This window comes from Mustela putorius, unplaced genomic scaffold (assembly GCF_011764305.1).
Source record: "Mustela putorius furo isolate JIRA1106 unplaced genomic scaffold, ASM1176430v1.1 tig00000788_pilon_pilon_pilon, whole genome shotgun sequence".
Lineage (NCBI taxonomy): Eukaryota > Metazoa > Chordata > Mammalia > Carnivora > Mustelidae > Mustela > Mustela putorius.
In genome coordinates, this window is record NW_025421481.1 from 4,891,593 (window position 1) to 4,918,194 (window position 26,602).

A 26,602-nucleotide genomic window follows, 5' to 3' on the forward strand; every position below is an offset into this window, starting at 1 on the left:
CATTTAATGGACCAAGTACATGATGAAAATAGCATTTAATCAAAAAATATAAATCTGAATTACATGAGTGTATTTTATGGGAGTCAGGTGATTCTCAAAAATAAAGATATTTGTGAAAAGATGCTTTATGTCTCTGCCTGCTCAGAAATTTTATAATATAATTTCCCTTGGCTTTAAAGGAGATAAGGTTGTTTCAGGGAGGCTTTTGCAAAGCAATGAAATTATTATTTAAGTGGATGAAACTAAAACCTAAATTGAATATCCATATTTAGTATGACAAGAGAATTTTAGAATACTGAGTCAATGTTTTATTACTGGTGTACAACGAGGACAGCCAGATATAGATATGCCCTTCAATTTGGCCTATCAGAGCTGTCTACAAAGAGATACTTTCCACTGTCTAAATCTGTCCTGAGGTGAAACAAGACTTAAAATAGATACCAAAATTTCTGACAAACTGCACTTTAAAAATGACACCGGACATTGGGCTTCACTAAGGTATACCACTACAGTGATGTGGTAAGCAATGAATGTCTTAAAAGGTAATCTGAATTGATAGGTCATACTACCAGTTAGTTAGGATTTCTCTTCCCTTCATTTGTCTGAGTCTTCCAGTGACTTCCAATGCCCGAATTCTTTTATAGTTATGATTTATGCACTCTTATGGCCTGACTTTTTCAGGCCAAAGATGACTGTTCAGTAAATTGTACTTTCAGTTCAAGAAACAAGGATTTCCCAAACTCCTACTCACTCAAAACCTCTCTGCTGCTCATGGAGAATATGTGATTGGTCCCTTGTCACACAGTCTCCTCTCCTCTGCTTCCTTTTCTTGGCTACTGTTCTTAAGCCTGTCCCTCCTCTATTTTCCTCTGTCTCAAAATTTATGAGGGTAGTATTGATCCCGCATTGCCTCTAATTCATCAGGGCCTTCCATCCCCCACCAGCTGTAATCTGGTTTCTATTACCCTCCTCTCTGCAGTCCTCATTCTCAAAACATAGTCCCAGATCAGCCACATTAGCACCATTTAGGATCTTGATAGAGGTGCAAAATATTGTGCCTCATCTCAGAAACTCGTGGAATGGGCTAGATAAGCTGAGTACTAAAAAACCCTGAAGATAATCCTGAGGTCCACTCAACTTTGAGAATCATCTCTCATGGAGACTGCTATCATGGTAGTTATCACTAACTTCTAAATATTAAAAATCGATTCTCATCTCTCAGCCTCCATCAGAAGTTGAAGAACACCCATTTTTATGAGAACTCTTTCTTGGTCTCTTTGACATTGTCCTCCCTTAGGTTGCCTCTTTCTTAAATTATTATTTTTCATTTTTCTTCCATCTCTTCCTGCCTTCTTAATGAGATTTTCCAAGGACTTGCCATTGGCCTTCTTTTTGCATTTTAGTCCTTCCCTGGGGAACTCTATCCACTCCTCTGACTCAAGTCATGACTTCTATACTTCAGACTCCCAAACTGGATTCTCTAGCCTTGCTCTCAATTGCTTTGCCATCAATAGCCTTGTTTTTCTCAATTGCTTTGCCATCATTTCCAGAGGGCCTCAGGACACCTATGTGTCAAAGACCTACTGTGAGTTATAATACAAGATTATTAAAACAAAAATCATCATCTTTCTCACCATAGCCATATCTCTTCTGAATTTCCACTCTCCTTTTACCATCAACAATTTTCCAATTCCTTAGATATGGAAACCTCTTTCTCATCCCCCCCCATTTCCAAATAATAAGTCTTTTTGCCTATAATTTCACAATCTTTCTCATACATTTTGCCTTTTTGCTCTGTAGATTATTTTTCATCTATCCAAGGAGAACTGTAATCTGAACGTTCTTTGGAGTAAAAACTGAAGGGACAGAGAGATTATGGCTTATTTTAAGGAAGAATTTCCTAAAAGTCAGGTACCCACAGTTGTGTTCTGAAATTCCCTGTCTCCACAGATGTTCAAACATGGGCTGGCTGACCATATAGCAGAGGTTCAGGTATCTGCTGAATGGCTGGACTTGATGACATTTGATGTCCAATCCAAGTTTGAGATTTATGGTTCCTTTTACACCATTTTCTTTCAAGCCCTCATTGCTTACCTCCCCTCCATAGTGAGGGCAAATGTTTCAGTTCCAAGTCTGTGTCTGACACTTCAGCCACACTGGTTTTTCTATGCTTTTCTTTGTGATCTCCTTTTTCCTCATTCAAATCTTCTCACATGTGTAGAGATTCATTTTCCCACTCACCCCATCTATTATGTGCTAGGTACCAGAAATATAGAATTGGATAAGCCATCCTTGCCTTCACATACCATCCAGGTGGAGAGGTGGACATCAACACCATAGATTAGAGGACAGGTCCAGCAATCTTGTGTTTTAATAAGCCCCCCAGGTTATTCTTTTTTTTTTAAGATTTTTTTTTTATTTATCTGACATAGATCACAAGTAGGCAAAGAGGCAAGCAGAGAGAGAGGAGGAAGCAGGCACCCCACAGAGCAGAAAGCCCGACGTGGGGCTCGATCCCAGGACCCTGGGATCATGACCCGAGCCGAAGGCAGAGGCTTAACCCACTGAGCCACCCAGGTGCCCCACGCCCCCCCAGGTTATTCTAATGCTGGTTAAAGTTTGAAAACTATAGAGGACTACTGATATAGGCTAATATGTTATCTTGGGATTTTATAGAGGGTCATTATATGACAAGGGACTAATCTAAATCATGGTGAATCCAAATGCCATGGCTACAGTCTAAGCAAAGAAGCACTGCTCAGTAAAGATATTGCACAGGGAAATTTTGGAAAACACGTCTTGGTTTCTTTGGATGTCAATTCTTATATCATACTTTATTGAATGTACATGCATTTGAGTAAACCCACTAGAACATGTCAATTACTCTTATATTTTGCACAGCACATAAACAGAGCAAACATAAATCTTAATTCTCACAGAACTGAACAAAAAGGATTTTCAGAGAAATGCAATGGTCTCCAAATTTAACCATTAGCTCAGCTCAGGGTAAATGATTACATAAGACCAATTAAAATTTTAAAATTAGTTTTCCAGTGATCACAATAGAATTGAATTATAGGACATCATTGATGCTTCTCCCTTGTTCCCTAATGTCTCAAAAAATTAAGAAACAAACTTTAGAAAGATACATAGTACATTAAAGGCAATCTTTAGCCAGTAGAATGTTGGGTGGGTGGGGAAGGCTAAAAGAAAAAAAAGGGGGGGTAGAAAGGGCTTTTGATAAGGTAATACATCTGCATACTTTATTAACAAAATGTTACTAACATAGGAGGGCCCCACCCATGGGGTGGGCTAGACAGCTATCAGCTTTTTGAGATGTTGATTATCTACACTTCAAGATTTCAAGTTACTTATGGTGGAGGGTGGGGTTATGTAGAAAAAAATAACATTCAGACCAAAGATGTGCTGAACATCTGGGTTTTTTGGTAATTTGTCTAAGAGAATAGGCTAAAGACAAAAAGCAGCCCCAACAGAACTGCAGATAAATGCTGTCCTTCCAAGTGTGGAGAAATCATAGGAAAGATTCTGAGAGAAACATTCCCATCTTGCTTTTTTCTTTTCAGGCTAACCTGAAATAGCGATTTTTGGATTGCCCTTGGAAATCACTTTTGCCATGGGACAAAAGCTCATCCTCCCCAGCTCGTATTCCTTGTCATTGTTGGAACAAACAGGCCAACATATCAAACACATCATGACAAAGCATGCTACTAACCTGCTCATGAACTTGTACCGGCGGGGCAGGTAATAGATTTTTCTCCTGGAAGAACAGCAAAAATGAAGCCAGTCGAGAAGAAAACCCATCGTCAGTTACAGTTTGAACTAGCAAGGAAGGAAAGGAGATTGAAGATAGAAGCCTGTAAGAGGTGAAGAAGAAAAAACTAAAAAGAGATTAACAGTGAGAAATGTAGTGGGAACATAGGGCATGCATTTGAGTCATGAAATCTTATGAAATACTGTCCATTGATATTTCATCTCATTATCATAATTTTTTTTTTCTTGGTCACTCCTTGCCTACATAGCCAGTGCAGAGCAATGATTTGGGGCAACTGGTATTTGTATGAATTTAGCTGAGGTCAGCTTTTTTTCAAGGAATGAAGAAATGGATTGCCATCTGGCTGGCAACATGCACAATTTAATGGACATACTATTATATTAGCTAATATTTACAGAGCACTTTAGTTTACAGAACCCTTCTCTCCTTTGATATAGACAAGGTAATATAAAAAGATGTATTTTACCACTAGTATGGGAAGAACACTAATCAGGATCAACATCCTGCTGCAAATAACCACACTAGTGAATACTACCTAAACACTGGCCCTAATATAGGTGAGTTAAGTAGATAAAACAAAGAATCTTGGAGGGGAGTTGGGGAAAATTGGAAGGGGAGGTGAATTATGAGAGATTAGGGACTCTGAAAAACAATCTGAGGGGTTTGAAGTAGCTGGAGGTTGGGAGGTTGGGGTACCAGGTGGTGGGTATCATAGAGGGCACGGATTGCATGGAGCACTGGGTGTGGTGAAAAAATAATGAATACTGTTATGCTGAAAATAAATAAATTTATTTAAAAAAATAAAAAAACAAAACAAAACAAAGAATCTTGGAAAAAATCCGTTAAAAGTGAGACTGAGACAAACCGTAAGAGACTCTTAATCTCACAAAACAAACTGAGGGTTGCTGGGGGGGAGAGGGGGTGAGGAGAGGGTGGTGGGGTTATGGACATTGGGGATAGTATGTGCTATGGTGAGGGCTGTGAAGTGTGTAAACCTGGAAATTCACAGATCTGTACCCCTGGGGCTAATAATATATTGTATGTTAATAAAAAAATAAAAAATCATAAAAAATGTGAGACTGTTAAGGATGTGTTGTACTTCTTTATATCTGCATTTTTAAAGCATTCCAGATAAAATTTAGGATGTAATTTGAATGGGGAGCATATGGATTAGATATTTTTAAAAAACTGCAGTCAGCCTTTTCATAGTTAGGGCTTCCACCAATGGAGTAGTAATGAAACTGATGTGGTTTATATGTATTCTGATACTATGGAAAATGGGAAGTCTACATACAACTTTCTTTGTAGATCTGTGAAAACTTAAAAATATATTCATGTTTTTAATAGGTAAAACAATGGAGACAATAAGAAGCAGTGGTTGTTAAGGGTTTGTTCTGGGGTGGGCAGCACAAGGGATGGACAGATGAAATTAGGGCAGTGAAATCATTCTGTGTGATACATAATGGTGGATACATGATATTATGGATTTCTCAAGACCCACAGAAATATACAACTCAAAGAGTGAACCTTAAACTGAACTATGGACTTTAGATAATAATAATAATACATCAACATTGGTCTATTAATTGTAACAAAGATACCACATTAATGCAACATAGTAACAATAAGGAAACTGTGAATGGGATGAGAAGAGATATATGGGAACACTGTACTCTCAACTCAAATTTCTGTAAACTTAAAAATGCCCTAAAATTAGTCTATTAATTAAAAAGAGTCCATATCCATGGACATACAGGTATTTAAGAAGCAAATTTTGTTTACAACTTCCCATAAGAAAATTATTTTTCAACTTTGTTTCAAACATTATAGGGATAAAAATCCAAGAATACTAAACCTGGGATTCAAAAGTGTAATCTACAGAAAAAAAATAAATACATATAACATTCTTTGAGGCATCCACATGTAGCCAAACTGATATTTGTACATTTTGTTGAAGTGATATGGCAGAAAAATTCCTCCTTTGGAAATACATAGATCTTCTTAGGCTACAGTTATTTATCTGAAACACTGGATAAAATAATAGCACACACTTTAAATGCATCAGGTTGTAGCTAGTGAAGCTATGCTTAGGTAAAATCACATCAATATTTATGAGAGCAATTAGTGTCCACACATAAACAGTATTGTCTCCTAAAACTGTCTTGCAGAAACCCCTACATTTAAAAAGAACATTATTCATAGTTATTGTGGTTATCATTTATTCCCTGGATCACATTCTCTTAATAAAGGAAGTATTAATGTTGCTTGAAGGCAGCACTTCCTTGTTATGTAATGAGCATATAGGAGTGTTAGTTATGATACAGTCAGGCCCTTCATATATGATGTGCTTCCAGGTACAAGGAACTTGCTGTGCGTTAACACCGCTCAAGTTACAATTTGCTTGGGTTCTTGGCTTGAAAAGTGTGTTCTGGCGGAAGGTTTTGTGAGATTGCTCAGAGGGATAATGTATCAATTTCACTAAGTTTTACTATCACACTTACATCAGAATGTAGACTTTTGATTGTTGGCTATAAGATGTTGGTCTGATATATATGACTGTATCTAAGCACAGATTTCATTTTCCTTTTGGCTTTTATGTGTAATATAGCATTAATCCATAGTGGACAGTTATAGCATTGATAAATAACTGGCTTTAATTATAACTATAGTAAATAAGTTTCAATGAAAACTAAATTGATAAATGACTCAAGTGATTTTATATATTTTTTAATTCTTGGATTCTCAGATGTCTTTGTTACATTTTAAATACAAAAATAAACCAAACCCCTCAGATTGGGGGTGGGAGGTTGGGGGAACCAGGTGGTGGGTATTAGAGAGGGCACGGATTGCATGGAGCACTGGGTGTGGTGCAAAAATAATGAATACTGTTATGCTGAAAATAAATAAATAAAATAAATCGAAAGTTCAGAACTATGGTTATCTCAATTCCTTTGAGAATTTTGCCTCAACATAAACAGATGCTAGAAATCCCAGCCTGTATTTTGACTTGGTATCAGAATATAAAGGCCAATAAACAAAGAAAACAAGATACACCAGGGAGATACATTACAGACCTCTGAATAGAAATTGCCCTTCTCTAAATGGGTCCCTAGCGCCTCTCTGTCTCTATAATTTTCTACAGCTCATTAGGTGGTATATTTTAGAATTGGCACCAGTTTGCCTGGTTTCTGTCATCTGACTTGTTCTTATGGGCAAATTGTGGATCAAAAGTATTTAATTCTTTATTCCCATTAGAACTGTCCTTGGTACTAAATCCCTCCATCTCCTTTAGAAGATTCCATTATTTACTTTCCATATATCTTGGCATTTATAATTTCAAGTTTAATACTTTAGCAAATGCAGATCACTTTTCCTTAATCTTTATGGAAAATATGAATATTCACTATGAGATGAAGGTAAATTAATACTTTAAATAACTAAGCAATCCACATAAAGTATTTTCTAATTACCCTTGGGAAAAATACCAATGCTTGTGCTTGTACAGCATTTATGACCCGACTTTTTAAAAATTTAAAAATTTAAAAAAATTTTAAAAGTGTATCACATTTTTATGAAATTTCTTGAACTTGCTTTATTGGAAGCAGATTTGAATGTCAGTAAAGACCTGCACCATTGATGTCTGGAGTGTGGCCATTCAAAGCAACAACACACAGGGCTTCTGAAAATGGCATTTTGGAAATGAAAATCCTACTTGGAAAAGGCTTCTTTCTCACAGGCACTTGACATATCTACCTACTAAGGACTGAATTAGCCAGGAATTTTCACAAAAAGTCATGAAGTCATTAGAAGTCATGAAGACTTAACGCATTTCCTAGATATTTTAAGAATCCTCTCTAATACTACTCCAGTCTGCATTTCAGTTTTATTTGTTTCAACAGAGGAGCATATTAGTTTTACAAGGAAGCAGCAGAGAGTAGGGAAATACATATTTACACCTACCTGAAAGGCATTCTTACATTCATTTGTTCTGCATATCTTCCAAGCACTTCCCATGGGGCATGCAACTTCACAAAGATAATGTCACTATTTATTAGAGAGGACTGAAACAGAAAAAAGAAACTAAATTGAAAAGTATATCCAAGTCTCCTATGGCTTAAATTGAATTGGAACTTAGAACACATGAACCTATATGGAGTTTAAGATTTGGGGCATTCTTCAGCAAAAAATTGGGTCCTTACATGTGCATCTATTCATTCAAAAAATATACCACTGTGTGTCAGGCACTGGAAACCCAGCTGTGAACAAAAGAGATATGAATGACATTTACATTCTGCAAACTTACAAACAAAAAAAGAAATAGGCAAAAAAAGTTTAAAAGAAAGGGATGAATTCAGGTAATGATGAATGTTCTGAAGATAATGAAGTTAATGGGAGAAGTTATAGGGATGGGGTCACACTACTTTGGGCAAGGGGTTCAGAAAAGGCTCCTCTGCAAAGAGGACATACAAATTTGAGACAAAAAGGAGCCAGGACTGGGGGAAAGCATGGGATGAGTGATCTAGGTACAAAGACCCTAAGCTGGGAAATTGCTTGGTGTGTCTGATGTTCTAGGGGCAGTAAGGAGAGCAGGGTGGCTGGAGTGTATACATCATGAAAATTAGCATAAGAGGCTAAAAAGGTGAGGGGAATCAGTCTGTGCAGTGCTTTACCAGCCCCAACAGAACAACTGAACCCTATTTTAGGAACACTGGGAAGTCATTTTGAGTTAGACTTTCAAAGATCACTGTGGCTGCTGCATGGAGAAAATAATGTAAGGAAGGAGAGCTGCAGCAAAATCAGAGAGAAAAGATGCTTTCAACCAACCAGGCAAAAGCCAAAAATTGGTGGTGGTGCAGAAGGAGGAACTTGATGTGAGTCTTGACTCGGGGTCAGTGTCAGGGAAGGCTTTTTCAAAGGACTGTGTTCTTTGGCCCAAAACTTCTGCCTCCTCTTGGGCTTTTAATCAATACAACACATAGAGAGGGAAGTAAATGATGACTTTGCATTTTATTTTTTTAAGAGATTTTATTTATTTGAGAGACAGAGAATGAGCAAGAAACAGCGTAAACGGAGGAGGGGCCAGAGGGAGACGGCCCTCCTTGCTGAGCAGGGAGCCTGACGTGGGACTCAATCCCAGGGCTCTGGAATCATGACCTCAACTGAAGGCAGACACTTAACTGACTGAGCCACCAAACCACCAAGGATTTTGCATTTTAAAAACCACCCAACAAGACCAAAAGGACTTCTCCAATTAGATTTTCTTTGGAAGTTATTTCCCAGGGGGAGGGCTGGGTTGTGGAAGGAGGTAGAAGAAAAATGAGAAAATAGTGAGAGCCAAACCAGCTTAAACCAGCAAAATGGACTATTATTTATCCGTATCTTTTTCACACGGCTCATTCTGGACTGCATGCCATTTAAATTTTTATAGTATAAGAATGTCAACAGATGTGTTAGGCTTTTGTGATTAACCTCTCCTTGTAACTGTATTCATAAACAGTCCAATAGTTTAACATGCTGGCAAAAATAGAAGCCCAAATTTATGGGGTAAATTTGCACTATAGAGAATTGTTTTTAAATTCCAGATGATGTGCAATTACAATTCATTGCTCAAATTCTCATTCAAAGTCATCTTGCTGGGCTTATAAATATTGTACTTAATTTATAAGAATTCTTCAAGATATTATGAAAATCAAATTGGTATCAACTACAAACTTCCCAGGGACTCTGACAGGACTAAATTTCCCAAAAGGAGGAGGACCTGGGCCCAAATCCACCATGGTGAAGAGCACCCTTTGATATTGGTCTAAAAAACCAAACATTCTGGCAATTCAGGCTAAAATGAAGTTGTATATTCTAGCTTGGGACAAGCAGACCTCTGACTGTAAGTCTCCTAAAAACAAGGAAAGTTTCTATTATTCACAGTAAAATCCTCTGGGTCTAGCACAATGCCTGGTCCAGAGGGAGCACACAACCAATACTTTTCTAATTCAGAATATGGTTAGTGAAATGTGAACAGTTAGTCCTGGCCCTGATGAGAGTTGTTTGTCCTGTGAAGCAAGAAGTAACTTCAGATGAAGTGACTCTTAGAACCAACATATCTGGTAACTGCAAATGAGGAGCCCAGCCAGAGCACAGACAAGCTAGTACACACTGAAGATGTAATGGACCAGTGCTGGGTCTCTTTGCATGAACTGGTTTTCTATTTAGTAACTCATTATATCCAATCCTCTCTGTACTGGGTGCTTAGAGCTTTGTAGCCAGGGTGAGTGGGAATGAGCTCACAGGTGTCAGTGTCCATACAGAACATGGAGAAATAGCACACACCCACGAAAATCTCCATCCTGTCCCTTTCATGTCTGCAGATGCAGATCTGAGATGGTCTCAGCTTATAAGTTGAGTTTTTTGTACATCAGAAAATATTGACACTTGTTTTCCAATATATAGTATAGTTATCTAAGTTATAAAACAAAAGAAAGACTTCATTTTCTTTTAAAAAAAGGATCTTATTGTTTATATTAAAGACATACTTTAGAGTCTGGGAAGGTTTTGTGGCTCTCCCACCTAAAATGTTAATTGTGTAATGGGAATTTAAACTCAGATTTCCACAAGATTCTACATTCACTTGTTCTTTCTTCTCTCATCTTCCTATGATACAAAGAGGGAAACTGCACAAGGAATATGTTAATGTGAATGATTCAAAGACTCAACTGAACTATGACTTATAGCAGAATATCATCTTAGGATATACTCTCTCCATGAAATTATTGTAATTGCTAGGTTTACAGAAAGTAAATATAGTAGAAGACAAATCATTTTGTATATCTCCATGAATATATAAAAACATTAAAGAGAAATCATTAAAATATTCTACTTAGGGCACATTTTAAATGCTACATTTCTGTGCATGGAAAAGCCAAGTTCATTATCTGAATGCACACAAAATCAACTAAAATTCTAATGTGGGATCTCTTCCATTTTCTGCATAAAAGTATAGCTGTTTTGATTTATTCAGCATGATAAAAACAACTTCATTTTTCTTATTTCAATTATAACAATAATTATAAAGCCATCACTTTACTATTATCTTCTAGACCTTTGTAATTTTGGAAGCACTTTGACATTGTTACCTCATTTTACTCCTACATAAACCTTGTAAGAGAGGCTTTTTCTTTCAATTTCTTAGAGGCGGAGAGAGAGAGTGGCCAAGTAATTCACTCACAGCCAAACTGAACATTTATCCCAGATACAGTTAACACTCACATCCCTTGGCTCCCTTGTCAATTCTACCTAATAAATTCTGAGGTTTAAATAAATAAATAAATCCATGGCTTTGTACATACATTGAAGATACCTAATTTCTGAACTGTTCATTTATTAGTTTATAAAAAATAAACTGAGTTCTATATCTTAGAAAACAAAGCAACAAAAATGAAGCAATATTAAGCTATTAAGAACGGAAATTTTATTTGAGACAATTAAAAGTTATTTTTATAATCTTGAGAAAATGTTAGCTGAATTCCCTTGGATGACGATGGATGTCTATTCATAGGCTGTGTGTGTGTAACTTATTACTTGCATTCAATTTTTCAAGGAGGAACTGAACTTCAGCCCAGAAAAATAAATATGAAACAGATTACTGCTAATTATATGGCTCATATATCACTCTTTTCTCTACCACTGAATGATTACACTACATTTCTAAATGGGTTTTTCCTCATTATTTAGTATTCCTTTCCACATAAATCCAAGGGTGCAAGTGACAAAGCGAAGAGAAATGAAAATGATTTTTGGAAACAGAGTTTCATTAATATCCCATCCCTTAGGTTAGAAACATGGGAAGAAGAAAACATCCTGAGAAATTAAGAAGTAGAATGGAAACTACCTGCAGTAGAAATAGATAACATTCACAGAAAACATTCCTTCTTTCTTTCCTTCATTCAACAAGATCCTTTCAACACCTTCTAGGCACTTGATGCTAGGAATGCAGGATAATATATGTCCTGGTCCTGGGTATGTCCTGGGTAGGCCATGATTTAGTAAGGGAAATTTACATCAAGCAATAGCAAGGAAAAGAAGAAATATCATGCCATTTTCTAATTCAGGCCATCTCTCTAAGACACATGTATGGATGTACACATATTTACATCTCATGACCCCTGATACCATTGCTGAGAAGGAGATGCTACTGGGGTGACAAGTTTGGAAGTGGGGGATAGAGATAGAGTACAAACTCAGTTTTGGAAATGTTAACTTTCAGTTACCTATGAAAAGATGCCTGTGGGTAGTTAAGATAAATTAGTCTGGAGTGCAGGGGAGCAGTCTGGGCCAGAGATATAAAGCAAGCATGGCCAGGACATAGATGGTATTTAAATCTATGGGATTTGAAGAGGTCACTTTGAGAGCCAGTGCAGGGCTACATGGGTAGTTGAAAATCAGAGGTTAATTTAAGAATGCAGCCCCTGCATTTAAATCTTTGAAGTAAATACCTAGTAGTCCAATTTCTGGGTCATAAGGTAAGTCTATTTTTAATTATTTGAGGAACCTCCATACTGTTTTCTAGAGTGGCTTCACTAGTTTGCATTCTCACCAGTAGTGTAAGAAGGTACCTGCACCCCGATGTTTATCACAGCAATATCCACAATAGCCAACCTATGGAAATAACCCAGATATTTATCTGCAGATGAATGGATAAAGAAAATGTGGTATTTATATATAATGGAGTATTACTCAGCAACCAAAAGGAATGAAATCTTGCCATTTGCAACAACAAGGATGGAACTATAGGGTATTATGCTAAGTGAAATAAGTCAGTCAGAGAAAGACAATTATCATATGGTTTCTCTCATATGTGGAATTTAAGAAACAAAACAGATGAACATAGGGAAAGGGAAGGAAAAATAAAATAAGACAAAATCAGAGAGGGATATAAACCATAAGAGACTCTTAGCTCTATGAAACAACTGAGGGTTGCTGTGGGGCATGGGGTAACTGAGTAATAGGAATTAAGGAATGTACAGAATGGAATGAGCACTGAGTGTTATATGTAACTGATGAATCATTAAATTCTATCTATGGAACTAAAATTACACTATATGTTAACTATATTGAATTTAAATAAATTCAAAGAGGAAAAAAGCTAAAAAAAAAAGAATGCAGACTCTGAGGTCAGATTATACATATTCATGTTCTTATGTGTCTCTCTTACTAGCTCTGTGATCTTGGGCAAGCTGTTTAACCTCTCTGTGCCTTAGTTTGTTCAACTGTAATATGGGAAATGATAGCAAAATCTAACTATGGAATCATATTAAATGGCATAATATGGATAAGATGCATAGGTAAAACATGTTAGTTATCATGATCTCCAAGAAGGGCCATGTCATATTGATGATGTTGGGAAGAACACAGCACTCCTAATCATCCAAGTTACAACCTATAAATAAGGAACCAATACCTGAAGAGAATTTTTGACTACAAGTCTAAGTCTGAAGAAACCCACAGAGGCAAGCCCCCAATTCCTGTCTCAGGTGGCTCCATGGCCCCCAGGGTCTCTTACATGTACCTTTAAGAACATTCATTCATTCAATAAGATTCAACAGACATTCCTTGAGTACTACATATCAGATACTCTGCTCAATCTCCAAGTAGACAGAATTTAGAGCAGTAAACAAACATTAAACAACAAATGAACATATGATTTAAAATTATGAGAAGTGACAAAAAGGAAAATATATAATGCGATGGGAGAGAAGAACTGGAGGCCCCTGACTTTAGATTGCTTGGTTGACTTCTGAAGGTATGGCATCTAACCTGAGATCCAAAAGATGAGAAAGTGCTAACCATGGAGAAACCAAATGAAGAGCATTTCAGACAGACGGAACAGCAAGTAGGAAGACACGGAGATTGTACCATAAATTGAAAGACTCAGGTGACTGGACTTTGTAGTGTGAGTTTGGAAGAGTTACCTGAGATGGAGTTAAAGAAAATGGCTATGGACAGATTATGCCTGGCTATGTTCAATAGGGTAAGGAGTTCAGATTTTATTTTGTAAGGTTACTAAGAAGTCACCAATGGGTTAAATGCAGAAGGAGAAGAAAATTTCTTCTTTTATAAAGTGTACTCTGAATGTCCTGTGGAAAAATGTCCCGGAGGGAACACAAGAGTTGGAAGGTCAATAGGAAAGTTATTCCAGTAGGTCAGGTGAGACAAGATGGTAGCTGAAACCAGAAGGTAGATGTAGTGAGGAAAAAATGGGACAGTGCAGATTAATGTGGAGGTAGATTTCAAAGGATTTGGGATTGGTCAAATGAGGAGAGGAAAAAAAAAAATCCAGTGTCCAGATTAGTATGCATGCTATTTCTTCAGAAATCTGAAGTAAATTTTGTTATTCACATTTCACGGATGAGAGAATTTCACAGGTGAGAGAAGTGGATAGATGGTAGTACAACACAATGAATTAGAAAAGAATCACAGAAAAGTTTCTGTTTACTTTGGGATATGCTATATTTGAGATCCCTGGGAGATATTTACATACAGGTGTGAAGTGGACAAATGAGTATATAAATCTGGCTCAGGGTGGGAGGGGGGAGATGAGACTTATTAACTTGAGAATTACAGACACACCATTGATATTTAAAAGCACAGAACTTGATGAGGTTACCTAAGCAAGTAACAAAGATTAGGCACTAGGGCACATCAACATTTAGAAGGTCTGAGAAAGGAGGAAGCAACCATCAAAGAAGGCTAAGAAAGTGCTGCCCGAGAGGTAGATGGGAAACAACAAGAAGAGGGACAAAATAGAAGCTGGGAAGGATGGAGGTTTCTAGGAGGATGACACTCAGGAGCCCTTCCCTCAGCTACCCCAGGCTGCTGCCTGAAGTTGGCCTTACACAGTAGTGCCATTTGTCTCTTCTTTGCTGCTGCAGCTGCCTCTTTGAGCTTGCTGACACTGCTGCTGGCCCTTTCTCTGAAGAGGTTGCAGAGCTCAGGTGGAACTGTGTCCAACAGCGTTCAGCTGGTTTCCTGAAAGGAAGCCAGGAGCTTTCATGAGGAGTTAGAGCTAATTTCAAGGAGGGCACACCAGTACCAAGCCAGGTCTCTCCCAAGTGCCTCTCCCTGCCCTCATGCAAACCAGCAGCAAAGAATGAAGCCCACGAATGGCTCCCTTTTCCCACTGGGGACAGCTGTCAGTCCTCTCAGAGAACTTTGTCAAGGAGTCAGAAGTGACTTGAGTTTGTGCACTGTACCTGGAGTTCCCGGTCTCTGACTGCATGCTCTCCACACTTCTCCCAGGAATTCTCAGGCAAAAACTCCTGACGACCTCCTAGGATTTCTGAGATGGACATGCAGACTGACCTCCACTCTACCTCCATGCCCTCATCACACACACACATATGCTGATTTCAAAGAAAAAGCTCATTGCAATTTGAGTTTCATTTTATATCTGTGATACAGGACTGAAAGAGATCATGATCTTATACACAGTCACACATGGATAGTGTGTGCGCGCGCGCGCACGTGTGTGTGTGTGTGTTTACATAAAGGAAATATACCAGAAATCACATTTGCCATAGAAATCTCATTCTGAGAAATTTTTATCCATTTATTTTCATTTCAGGTCCATGTTCACTAATTTGTTTATATTAAAACAGGATGGTGGCAATTCTTAAAAAGTAGCAGGAGAAAGAAAAGTAATTTAAAAGGATTTGGTTAATCACTTATTTACCAAACATTTATTACATGTCTGTTAATCACTAGGTTCGCATTAAGAAAGGGTCATTTGTGTTCTAATGAGGCAACTAACTCTGATGTGCCTTGGCCTACACAAAAAAGGAGAGAGTTCCTATCCATGAGAAACTAGTATCCTAGCCATGAAGAAATAATAACTGCATGTGATCTTCATGGCTAGGAGAATTTGAGGAGAATTATAAAATAAGAAATAAACAAGGCATGACATGTAACCTTTCTCTATATATTGAAAAAAAAAATAGAGTAGTGGAACCACATGGTGTAATGGTTAAGTCCTGGATTTGGAATCCCTAAGCTTTGGAATCCAAGGTTCAACAGCTAGAAATGCTACCTTAGCAGCTGGTGAGGCTGAGCAAAATATTTCATTCTGTAAGCCTCCATTCTCTCATATGTGAAGTGTGAATAACAGAATTTACTTCAGATTTTTTCTGAGGGCTACATGTTTTAATGCATGCAAGTATTTAGTTACTCCCTTGTGCACTAAAGCGCTCTTCAAATGGGGAAGAGGGTATGTGATGCATCATCAAAGACATTTGAAAAATTTTCATAGTTAAAGCTTTGACTGAGGAACAAAAAAGGTCACTTTCTTCTAGCCTGACTTGCAAATTTTGGCCATGAATATATAGTGATGGAACATTAGGAATAAAGAGGTATTTGCTTGGAGGGACTAGGAAAGGCACCTGCATGTGAGAACTGAAGATTGTTCCTCTCCATGGATATCATGGAGTGAATGGTTGGCTCAAGGGAGCCTGCCTCTCTTACTTGCAAGCTCATTAGATTCTGGTTTCGTCTAAAATAAAAAGTAAGATTGGGGTTATGTCTGTACCCAAAAGGAAGAGGGAACAGGTGGAATGAGAAAAATGAAATGGAGGTCTGATTGGAAAGAGTCTCCATAGGTCTAGGACTGTCCACAGCACCCTGAGAAGTCTTGGGGGTTCTACAAGTGGTTGCCAAAGTTAAAAAGGCCCCTTTATCATCTTAGATTAACTGAACTCAAAAGATGACACCAAATCCTTTTTTGTTTGTTTGTTTTAACTTGAAAGAAATGGGCTTAAAAGAGCTGGAACTTAGGACACAAAAGACTAAAGAAGACCAAGGCATACTTTCTAAAAGTATCCAGAAGTATCTTTGGCTTCTCTTGAAAGGTAACCATTGGCCAACAACCCGCTTGGTGGTGCTGTGCAGTGGAAAGAACACATGTGCAGGTCCTGCCACAGCTCTCTCCATTGCACACCAGGATAAATCACTTTGCTCCTCTGACTTTCAGTTCCCCCCTGACCATGCAGAGATAACATGAGCCCTGAGCTGCCAACTTCCAGGGCTGTTTTGAGGCATTGATTGGCATAAGCTGTGAAAGCACATTGAAAACTACACAGTCTTGGCTTTGTCTCTGACTGGACCTTAGATTTGGAAACAGGCCTCTTCCCCTCTGCCCTCAGTTTCCTCACCTGCAGAAGGAAGGTCTGGAATCATTCAGTTTGTTCCAAACGTGTGCAGGGGAAGTGCACCTGAAAATCATGGTGCTCTTTGCAGATGACCACGAATCTCATCCTGGGATCTATAATTTAACACTCGCTTACTTACACATTCTTGTATTCTACAAAACTTTGCTGAGAGCCTATGAGGTATCAGGAGGAAAGCCATGAATAAAACAGACTGAATCATTATTTCTGTGAATTCTACCAGGGAAAGAGAGACCCTCAGTAAACAGGTATATAATATATCTGATAGTATGCTTTGAAGAAGAAAAAAGAAGGGTAAGGAAATAGAAAGTAATGGTAGGAAGAAGATATTATTTTAGATAGAGCATTATGAATAGGCTTTTTGATAAGGTGACATTTGAGCAGAAGCCTGAAGAAAGTGCATAAGAATGCAGTTTCGTTATCCAGGGAGAGAACATTCCAGGCAGCAAGAAGAGTCAAAGCCAAAAGGCCTGAGGCATAAATATGCCTCACGTTTCATTTTATTGAGCACAAAGGGTCAAATCAGGGTAGTCACTTGCACCTGTTCTGTATCCCCTTAGGCAAATAGCTGGATGTCACTTTCTCATAACTTTACTGGTAGGAAAACAAAGCAAACCCTTAAAATGCTGGGTCAAATAAAAAAGATATTAATTTCAGCAAGGACCTCAGGCCTCTTAACCCACTGAGCCACCCAGGCGCCCCTCAGGCCTCTTGAAGAAAAAGACCACAGTGGTTCAGACCTAAAGACACATACAGATTGAAAGTGAAGGGATAAAAAAGATATTCCGTGTAAATAGAAATGGAAAAAAAAAAAGGCAGGATAGCAATCCTTATATAAAAAGACTTTTAAAAAGACTATAAGAAGACACAAAGAAAGGCATTACATAATGATAAAGGGATCAGTCCAACAAGAGGATGTAACAACTGTTAATCTCTATGTACCCAACATAGGAACACCTAAATATATAAAGCAAATATTAACAGACATAAAGGTAAAAATTGAGAGTAGTACAATAATAGTAGGAGATTTTAACACCCCAGTTACATCAGTGAGTAGATCATCCAGACAGAAAAATCAATAAGAAAACAGTGGCTTTCAATGACACATTAGAACAGATGGACGTAAGGGATGTATACTGAACATTCTGTCCAAAAACAGCAGGATACATATTTTTTTTTCAAGTGCATATTGAATATTCTCCAGGATAAATCATGTTAGACCACAAAACAAGTCTCAATAAATTAAGAAGATGGAAATCACACCAAGGATATTTTCTGAGCAAAATGCCAATGCCAGGACTAGAAATCAATCACAAGAAAAAACAAAAAACAAAACAGAAAAAACACAAACATATGGAGGCTAAACAACACATTACTAAACAAACAGTGAAGAAATCAAAGAGGAAATAAAAAAAATACATGCAGACAAAAGAAAATGGAAATGTAATTGTCCCAAATCTTTGGGACACAGCAAAAGCAGTTTTGAAAGGGAATTTATTGTGATGCAGGCTTATCTCAAGAAACTAGAAAAATCTCAAACAATCTAACCTTACACATAAAAAAACTAGAAAAAGGAAAATCCCAAAGTTAGTAGAAGGAAAGTAATAATAAAGATCAGAATAGAGGAGTGCCTGCGTGTTTGGGTTGGTTGAGCATCTGGCTCTTGGTTTTTGCTCAGGTCATGATCTCAGTGCTGTGGGATACAGCCCTGCGTCAGGGTCTGCACTCAGCAAGGAGTCTGCTGGAGATTCTCTCTCTCTCTCCTAGTACCCCTGCCCTGCTTGTACTCTCTCTCTCGAATAATAAATAAAATCTTTTAAAGATCGGAGTAGAAATAAATAAAATGGAGAAGAAAACAACAGAAAAGATCAATGAAACCAAGAACTAGTTCTTTGAAAAGATAAAATTGATAAACCTTTAGCCAGATTCATCAAGACAAAAAGAGAGGACTCAAGTATATAAATTTGTCCAACCACTGTGGAAAACAATATGGTGGTTCCTCTAGAAATACCATACAATCCAATAATTCCACGACTGGGTATTTACCCAGAGAAAATGAAAACACTAATTCAAAAAGATACACACAGCCCTGTGTTTTTTGCAGCATTATTTACAATATCCAAGTTATGGAAGAAACCTAAGTGTCCAACGATAGATGAATGGGTAAAGAAGATGTGGGCTGTGTGTGTGTGTGACCCTATATTATACCCTAGAAGGTATTATGCTAGATGAAATAAGTCAGACACAGAAAGACAAATGCCATATGATTTCACTTATATATGGAATCTAAAAAACAAAACAGATACAGAATCATAAATACAGAGAACAAATTGGTGGTTGGTGGGGGGAGGATGAAGGGGATAATCAGGTAAAAACATTCAGTTATAAAATAAGTCATGAAGATGAAAAGTACAGCAAAGAGAATACAGTCAATAATATTATAATAACATTCTATGGTGACAGATAGTAACTACACTTATGGTGAACACAGAATAATGTATAGAGTTGTCAAATCACTATGTTGCACACCTGAAACTAATATAACATTGTATGTCAACTAGAGTTCAATTAAAAAAAAAAAACAGTGGTAGAGGTGGGAACAGTTACATAGTGCTACCACATGCTAGGAAATATTTTTAGGGTTTTGCACACATTAAATAATATAACCTTCACCAAACCCTATGAGGCAAGCATTACTGTTATCCTGATTTGTTGCACACAAGAAACCAAAGCACAAAGAGGTAGAGTACCTTTGCTAAGGTCACAGCGTAAGTAAGAAGTGGAGCCTAGGTTGTCATCCAGGCAGCTGGACTAAGGAGATCTGGGGCTCATGTGAATGTATTTTCTCATGGATTCAATTCCAATGTCATTTTATTTTTTGGAAAAAATGCTTAGAGACACATTGGAATCCAGCGAATAGTGCATACAGTTCCCTCTATACATCTTAAAATGAATGTAAGGCCAATAGTAAAAACAAATATGAGGGGCGCCTGGGTGGCTCAGTGGGTTGAGCCGCTGCCTTCGGCTCAGGTCATGATCCCAGGGTTCTGGGATCGAGCCCCGCATCGGGCTCTCTGCTCAGCAGGGAGCCTGCTTCCTCCTCTCTCTCTGCCTTCCTCTCTGCCTGTTTGTGATCTCTCTCTGTCAAATAAATAAATAAAATCTTTAAAAAAAACAAAAACAAAAACAAATATGAAACCCAGTTCTTCCCTTCACAATGTATATTTCTGGGCACATTACTTAGCTCATGAGCCTCCATCTCCTCATTTGTAAAATGGGGATAACAATAAACACCTTGCAAGGTTGTTCTAAAACTGATATGGTTGTGCTGTAAATGGTTGAATAAGGATTTCTTCTTGCTCCTAGAGTTCCTGAATGCTTGGTGGACATTCTGCTAACCCCTAGCTGATGCTATAAGTTCTTGATGGATCAGTAATCTATGCTCTGAAACTGATGGAGAATTGTACATTTCTGGAGGGGTGAAGGGCTGGAGGTAATCACCAAGCAATTTCTGCTCCTCTCAGCTGGTCTGGCATCTAGCCAGCTGTGTGTCATGCCATCTAGCTACTTGCACTTTTCTGAGCTCCCATTTTCTCTGAAAAATAAGGACATACATCTCTAAGGAGATTTTTTTTTCCTTTTTTGCATTTTTTTATACTTTATTCCCTTACAGACACAGGAGAATTTGTGAGTGTACTTCAAAAAGGCTCTTCAGCTGATTATGATGTAATTCTCTCTCTACAACTCATGCACATACACACTGTCACTATGCCCTGATGGAGAGAAACCTCTGAGGTACTGTACTCCTAAATGGCCTCAATGTTCATTCCCTAAGAATGATGTTAGAATCAGCAACAGGAAATATATGTGTGAAAGGACTGCTCATTCCTCCTCAGCAGACCTTTAAATGGGGTTGTCCATTTCATGCTCTAGTCTCATCTCCTTGTTTCCCTGGATGATCTCATCCCTTCCCAATGGCTTTCAATGTCACCTATCATACAAAACCTTCCACATTCTTATCTCTGGCCCAGACCACTCTTCAGAGTTCCAGATCAGCCTAGCCAATGATCACCATGATACCTGCCCTTGGCTGTCTCATTGGCACATAAGATCCATAAAATGGATCCATTTCTCTGGCAAAACTGTTCCTCTCCTGAGTATCCCTAGATTCAGGAAATGGTAAAACCTCCCATCAAACTGTTCAAGTACAGGAGTTGTCTTTGACTCCTTCCTTACCCCACATAAAATTACTCACCATGTCTTATTGATTCTCCCTCTTTAAATGCCTTTGAATCTGCCCACTTCTCTCCATCTCCACTGCCACCGTCCTCCTTTGAGCCACCATCATCTATCTCCTCAAAGACTGCAACAGCCTCTTAGGGGGGCTCATTCCGATTCCATTCTTTTTTCCCCCCCCACTTCCCACTTCCATTCCTCCTTGTGTATTCTCACTGGCATCAGAAATGCCTTTAAAAATGCATTGTGATCCATGGTTTCCCATGGCTCTCCAGAAAATCACTAAAGTGGTTATTTAGTGCCACTCTTTCTTTCTCTACATTCCCAGTCACATGGGCCTTTCTTCTTCTTTCTTCATCACCAAGCTTCTGATAGTCTCAGGGTTTTCTCATATGCTATTTTCTCTGCCTGATAGATTCCAACTCTTTCAGGTATCAAGTTGTTTGGTGGGTAGAATTTTAATATTATTTCCAAGATTCCCACCCTCCCAATGTACTCATCTGGCATAAACTCCTCTCCTTGAGGGTGTGTGGAACTTGTAAATATGAGGAGCTATCACTTCAGGGATAAGGATACTGATCTACTGACTTTAAGTTAATCACTACCACAGATTATCCTCAAGATCAGAGAGATTTTTCTGCTGGTTTTGAGGAAGTGAGATACTGTGTTTAAGAGGGTCTATGATGGGAAGGAATCATGTGTGGTTGAGAGAAGTCCCTCAGAAAATGGGGGTGCTGGTCCTACAACCTCTAGAAATTAAATTCTGCTAAAAACCATAAGAGAATCGTAAAGTCCAGAAAGGAATGCAGCCTGGTTGACACCTGATGTCAGTCTTATGGGATCCTGATCAAAAGACTCTGTTGAATTATACCTGGACTCCTGACACCTGCAGAAACTATGAAAGCATAAACATAGGTTATTTAAATTCTTTTAAATTTGAGGTAATCTCTTTATGCAGCAATATAAAACCAATACAGGTCACATTTCAATGAGTTAATTCTGTAATTACATATTACCCTGTTGTCTCTAGGAAACTGTTCATCTTTTCTACAGCTGTATTCCCAATATACAGTATGTTACTTAGCACATAGTCATTGAAAGTGAATGTTCCCTAAATTAATTTATGAACATCTTGGGATCTAAACTACAAGTGGCTTTTTCACGTTGTTGATTACCTTATTAAAACCCTTTCAGAAAAAATTCATCTTTTTCCTACCACAAAGGTTTCAAAATGGCTTAAACACATGAGGAGCTCAAGTAAACACTCCTCTAGGTCATAATCAGGAGATACAGCACTAAGGAGCTAAAGACTGATCTTCACACAGTTCATCAAAAGTTCCCTCTGTTGCCATTAAATGAACACCAATGCAACCTACTCTTGGTTACTCTGCATCAATCCTGGTGATTTCTACATCAAGCTTAGGAAACATACTTCATCAGGATATCTGAAGAAAATCAATGTCTGGTCTATCAGTCAAGATCAGCTAAGTGATGCTGCAACAACAAATAACCCCAAATATCAGTGACTTAAAATGGTAAAGCTATATTGTCAACATGGTAGCTATTGGCCACATGTGGCTACTGAGCACTTAAAATATATCTAATCCAAACTGAGATGTGCTGCCTGTAGAAAATATACACTAAACTTTAAAGACTTAGAATATCTGAAATAAAGAATGTAAAATGCCTAATTTCTATATGAATTACATGTTTAAATAATTTAAATCTATTGTATTAAATAAACAATTATAATTAATTTGCTTTTTTTTTTTACTTTTCACATGTGACTGTTAGAAAATTTTAGATTATATAATTTTTATTGAATGGTGCAATGATAAAGGCTAATTTGTTTTTGCTACCTATTCATTACAGGTCAGCTCACTTTAATAATTCAGTGATTCATGACGATGGGTCACTGTGCCAGAGGGAAGGAAGATCTCATAAGGACATAAGGATCTCATAAGATCTTATAAGGACATAAGAATCTCATAAGGACACATGCCACTTCTGTGCCCATCCCATTGGACATAAATAGTCATTTGGATCCATTTGTCTATAAGACCATCAGGAAGAGGGATTATATCTGATGAGTAGTGCTAATTAATACACACTGGTATGGAATAGCCTTCCTCCATCACCTACTTAGTATCACAGTAAACCGAGTGTGTAAAGCAAATGTCTTTTCTTCCTCACAACATAATGAATCATAAAGTCATTCAAACAAATATTATAAAAGCTAATCTTAACTACATCCCAAGCACTATATTGGACCCTAGGGATTTAGAGAAACCTGAGACACGTTCCTGCAACTCAGGGAGCTCACATTTTAGTAGAGGCATTATTATACTAACTATAAATAATTTGATGGATATGAACAGAATTTGGTTTAATGTACTATGGGAGGACAGGAGTGAAAACACTCCCTTTGTGGATGCTCTCTCTGTGTAGCACTAAATCTCTCCTCGGAAGTAAGCAATGTCATTTCTGTTCTACATACCCTGAAAAGTCCTTTCACTTGTTACAGATCATCATAACATCTCCCTCTTCCTTCAAGGTAGCATATTAGATAAGTTGAACATGAAAATATCTATATCATCACTATTATGCTTTATATTAACATTAACGATCAACCCACTGATAACTATTTACAGTTATGACTTAGTCAATAACCCATGTATCATTATGCCCTTACTAAATTACAGTGATTAACAGTCATAAAATAACCATGACCCAGAAAGGACAGATGCACACAGTGGCTGCTGCCAGTGAAGAAGCAATTTAACTTTGGAAATACCTTCTAATGAGCTTGGAAAGGTTATGACATCCTTCCTAGGCCTGTTCTATTTGTCTTTTGGTAGAAATGCTAATCAAAATTGGAGGATTGAATAATAGGGCACAAGGCTGTATAGCTTTCAAAGTGATTTTTACCTAAAGGTCATGAAAAATTTGTCAATAATGAGGTTCATATGAGTTTTGACAAAAAAGAAATGTACCTGATACATTTTACCTAACTCATATCAACATTATGCTAGTGAGGAACTGATGTAACTTCTTTGCCTTACTTTATAGAACTAAGGTATCTCTCTATGTATCTATGTATCTATGTATCTATCTATCTATCTATCTATCTACTGGCCTATAGAGATATATATGTTATTAAGTATTATATAATATATAAATATTAAATAGATTAAATGTTAGATGATATAAATGTTAACATATTAAATAATATATTTGAAATAATGTTGTATGGATTCCATTAATGTGTCCCTAACATTAGGTTCTCTTCTCCTTCAGGGAAAATGGTCTTCTGAGCTTCCTGGCCCACTGTGGTAGGCTAGAACCATATCATGAGCTCTGGCCATTGAGCTGTGTGCAGAGCCTTGAACACTGCTGTGTGAAGCTTCCCTGCTAACTATAAAAGCAGTCTCTTTCACCCTCCCCTATTATCTGGAGATCAAGAACTAAACACTGTTGCCTTATGCCTCTAAGATGACAAAGCCTGGAGTGACATGTAGAAGTTATATAAAGATCTGCGTGGAACTTCACGAGATCACAAGGAGATCTGGAAGCAAAGGGAACTCAAGAGCAAGACTGAGGATGCTCTACCATTTGGAGATCAAAGAGAAGAGGTAGGCAAGAAAGGGAGATTGAGAAAGAACCAATCAAGAAGGGAGAAAGCAAGGAGAGCATGACATGCTCCAGAGCCAAAAGAACATTTTTTTTAAGGCACAAACAAACTATGAGCAGCAATGCTGCTGACAATGTCAGTAAGATAACAGATGGCATGACTGCTGGATTTGGTCATGACTGACACTTATGAAAGCAGTTTCTATTAAATGAAGGAGAAAGCTCAGTCTGAGTAGTTTTAAAGGAAAATGGTAGGTGAGAAAGTGGGGAGAGTGATACCAGACAAATCTTTCAGGAAGATTTTCTGTGAGGTGGAGAAGAAAGATGAGGCATTCATTGGAGGAGAACATAGGGGGTTAAGGGATTTCTCTCTTTAAGATGTGAGTTAACAGGAGCATGTTTGACTGAGAAGAGAGCAAAAACTGATGATGTTGGGGCGCCTGGGTGGCTCAGTGGGTTGAAGCCTCTGCCTTTGGCTCGGGTCATGATCCCAGGGTCCTGGGATCGAGCCCCACGTTGGGCTCTCTGCTCAGTGGGGAGCCTGCTTCCCCCTCTCTCTGCCTGCCTCGCTGCCTACTTGTGATCTCTGTCAAACGAATAAATAAAATCTTAAAAAAAAAAAAACTGATGATGTTGAAGAGAGAGGAGATGGTTACAGGAGCAAGGTCCTTGAGAAGGTGAAATGGGAAGGGACACAGCACATAATTAAAGTGCTCCTGGGAAGTGGCAGACACTCATACATAGCAACAGAGGGAAGGCAGTGATAGGGACAGATGCAGAAGATCCTGCCCAACTGCTTCTATTCTCTTATCAGAGCATAAGCAAGGTTATCAGGGAAGCCTGTGTGAGTGGTGGTGGTGGTAGGGGGAGATACAAAGGTGAGACAGTCAAGGGGTGAAAAGTAGCCAACTCCCTCATCTATTTAGTCTCTGGTCAGATGTCACCTTCAGTAAGCCCCCTACTCAATACCCTATTTAAAATCAGAATTCCTTCATCCCCAGGACTCTCCTATCCTGTTCTACTCTTCCCTTTGCCGTATCATTTACTACTTTCTAATATACTATGCTATTTTCTTATTTATTATGTTTATTATTCACGGTCTCCTGCATTAGAATGTGAGCACCATGAGGATAGGGCTTCTTTGTTCTGTTCACTGATGTTCATGATGATGGTGATGAAATGATGCTAAAAACATGACTGGGACAATTACTCAACAGGCTCATTATCATATTTGATGTACTTCCCAGTGACAATTTAGAACATTTACATTCATTCACAGTAAGCTTCAGTTCCAAATATTTAAGAGTTTACTTAGACCTCTCTTTCCCTAAAGAGACTTAATTTTATCTTTTTTAAAAAGATTTATTTATTTATTTTAGAGGTGGGAGGAGCAGAAGGAGATGAAGAAGGAGAATGTCAAGCAGATGCCCCACTGAGCACAGAGCCAGACATGGGCTGGATATCAGGACCCTGAGATCGTGACCAAAGCCAAAATCAAGAGTTGGATGTCCAACCAACTTAGCCACCCAGAAGCCTTAAGAGACTTGATTTTAAAGGGAGGTAGAGGTACAACTTCACTGAGTATAAACAGGGGGAAAAAAGGAAAATCACAAACTAAAATTCAGTACTGAAATGTTGATTACTTTTCTTTGTTTTGCCAACTAAACAGAGTGCTGTATGACATAATGAATCAAAACTAGTAGTTTTGTTGTGTTGTGTTTTGCTTTGTTTTGTT

At 38.0% G+C, this 26,602-nt stretch overlaps 1 protein-coding gene across 3 annotated transcripts in view; it reads right to left on the reverse strand.

The window, feature by feature from the left end:
- ANO4 (anoctamin 4) overlaps positions 1-26,602 on the reverse strand; it is a 457,427-nt gene that overhangs the window by 157,105 nt on the left and 273,720 nt on the right. For all 3 annotated transcript variants that reach the window (XM_045084796.1, XM_004742962.3, XM_004742961.2), the window contains 2 exons: positions 7,754-7,854; positions 3,734-3,778 (listed from right to left, as the gene is read on the reverse strand). In XM_045084796.1, the coding sequence (XP_044940731.1) occupies positions 3,734-3,778; positions 7,754-7,854 (146 nt within the window). The remainder of the gene's footprint in view (positions 1-3,733; positions 3,779-7,753; positions 7,855-26,602) is intronic.